Raw genomic sequence first — 2,500 nt, 5'->3', positions numbered from 1 at the left:
ATACACACACACACACACACACACACACACACACACATACATACATATATACTATACTATACCTACTGTAAATTACTCAAATATGTATGCTACACTGTTCTTTAGTATTAGTGCTGAAGAAAAGACATTGAACTAAACACACTACTTTATAATCATGTCCTCCAGTGCAATTCATTGTCCCATTAACAATTTGTTCTTGGAGGTATAATTAAATTCCTTCCGGGCCAGTGTGCGTGTGCGTGAGCGTGTCTTGCGGGGCGGCCAGGCAAGATGTGCTGCAGGAGGCTCTTGGTTCTCAGCAGGAGGCAAGGCTCGCGGCCCGCCAGTGTCCTTGTGGCGCTCAACTTAAATCACGCAACCATCAAGGAAAATTGCGAGGAGCTCAGAGGTGGTAACAGAGCGCCGGGGCGAATTTTTCAGGGCGCTCAACTGAGGTCACGAGGAGCTCAGCGAAGTCTCCTCACGCAGGCCACATCAACTCTCATCCTTCCTCCGCTCCAGCCGGCCTCAAGAGGGCCTCGCTTAGTCGTCCCATTTATTTACCTCCATAAACCTTAACGTGATGCTCTTTTTCTTTTCCTCACGCTTTTTTTCTTCTTTTTGTCTTTCCTCCCTCATTTCGCTATATATTTTTCCCGTCATTAGCACTTTCATATGAAAATTTCGTCGATATCTGACTTGAATATTCATTGCAGCGTAAATCAGTCACATGAAATACACCATTTGAGGTGTTAGTTCACTTGACCTTGAGTTATTGACCCTCAGCGTGCAAATCGGACAGTTATTTTCTTTATCTTCTCCATAAAAGCGGCGGCTCACTGTGACCATGAATGACACCTTCCCTTCTCCTCCCCAGGGTCGGCGGGCGTCAGGATCGTGGAGATGCAGGTGCCGCCCGTGGTGCAGGTGGGCAAGACGGTACACCTGGCCTGCCGCTTTGACCTGGAGGGCGCCAACCTGTACTCCCTTAACTGGTGGCGCGGCTCAGACCAGTTCTACCAGTTTAGTCCGTCGAGCCCCGAGCCTATCATCGTGTACGACTCCCCAGGCATCACTGTTGACGTGAGTCTTGCGCATTCCCTTCACTGCATATCCTCCAGTGAACTCTTAGTCTCATCTTCAAGTCACAAAATTAATTTAATTTCAGTCCTACTTCCAATTATGTTTCCTCCCTAACCTACATCCGGGCCACTCACCTCGGCACCAGCACAGCGTCAGTACAGCTTACCTTGCTTCTCACTGCTGTCACTTTCATCCATGTGTCGCTACTCTAGTCGGCATCACCTAATCCCTCTTTATCCGCACAGCCGCGCCCCACCTGATGCCATCCACCGAGACGCATCACTTCTTTACTTCGCCTTTCTTTTCTTTCTTCTTGTTTATCTATTTATCTTCTGCCCGATTACTTGCCTCTGGAGGGGACTTTAACGTTCCTTTACGATATGTCAAGACTCCGCTCGTCTCCATCATTCCTTCGAGACGCGTAAGGTACTGATGAATGCGTTCTGACTCCAGTGCACGACTATTTCGCTATTTTCTCTCATATATCCTTTGACTCCTGTTCATCTAATTTCCCTTCCCTCATTTCCCTTCTTTATTCAACATCTAATCCTCTTCTTTCTTCCAGTCTTCCCCCTTGCACGCTCCTTCCTAGCGACAGCCAATTTATCTTATTCATTGTTCAATCTCTCTATCTTCCTGCCCCTGCCTGCCACATTTCCGTAATCAACTCAGCTACGCCTCGCCTCACCTGACCCATCGGACGGCGCGTTTCCCTCCTCACCTCATCTGTCTCATTACCAAGCCCTCGCTCCTCCCGTCGACTCGACTACATCTCATCATTTCCTCTTGTTATTCTTGTCAGTGTATCTCCTCTTGGTTCTCTTTATTGTATTTCATCTGTGAATTTCTCATGTGTCACACGTCCATCATCCGTTATCACACGCAGGTAAATGTAATTAATTAGTTCACGCCGTCCTCGCACCAGTCTCCATAAAAACCCGCTCGTGCTGAATCGGAAAAGAATCTGAATTCATTACTGCGACAGGGAAAAAACATTAATGATAAGAACAGTCATCACGATGGTGACGGAAGTGATGACGATACTGATGATGATGGTGATAATGAAGAGTGATAATGAAGTAGTGATGATGATGATGATGATGATGATGATGATGATGATGATGATGATGATGACGATGATGATGAAGACCGTGATGATAATGATAGAATGATGAAAATGAGGTGATTTCGTAAAGACGACAATGATGATGATGATGATGACAAGTGATAAAAACAATACTAGTAAATGTTTTTTTTTTAAGATAACTTACTTTCTCGTACATCTGGCAAGCAACACCCTACAGACAGAACAGGGAAAGGGAAATAACAAAGTAAATAATGACAAAGTATGAGACTATAAAAAAAATAACAAAGATCCTTGTGTTTCTTCCTTGTATGGTGGAAAGTCGAACCGTAACTTACAACAAGAACACACTGT

General features: G+C 45.3%; 1 protein-coding gene and 1 long non-coding RNA gene across 3 annotated transcripts in view; one reads left to right on the top strand and one right to left on the bottom strand.

Moving 5' to 3' along the window:
* The window catches only part of LOC123517780, a 199,082-nt gene that overhangs the window by 96,801 nt on the left and 99,781 nt on the right, over positions 1–2,500 (bottom strand). The window lies entirely within an intron of this gene.
* LOC123517779 overlaps positions 1–2,500 on the top strand; it is a 118,623-nt gene that overhangs the window by 68,741 nt on the left and 47,382 nt on the right. For both annotated transcript variants that reach the window (XM_045278235.1, XM_045278236.1), the window contains one exon: positions 857–1,062. In XM_045278235.1, coding sequence (XP_045134170.1) covers positions 857–1,062 — 206 coding nt within the window. The remainder of the gene's footprint in view (positions 1–856; positions 1,063–2,500) is intronic.

The sequence above is a fragment of the Portunus trituberculatus genome, chromosome 42 (genome assembly GCF_017591435.1).
Source record: "Portunus trituberculatus isolate SZX2019 chromosome 42, ASM1759143v1, whole genome shotgun sequence".
Classification (NCBI taxonomy): Eukaryota; Metazoa; Arthropoda; class Malacostraca; order Decapoda; family Portunidae; genus Portunus; species Portunus trituberculatus.
Note: the sequence above shows the minus strand (reverse complement) of the source record. Positions and strands in the feature narration are given on the sequence as shown.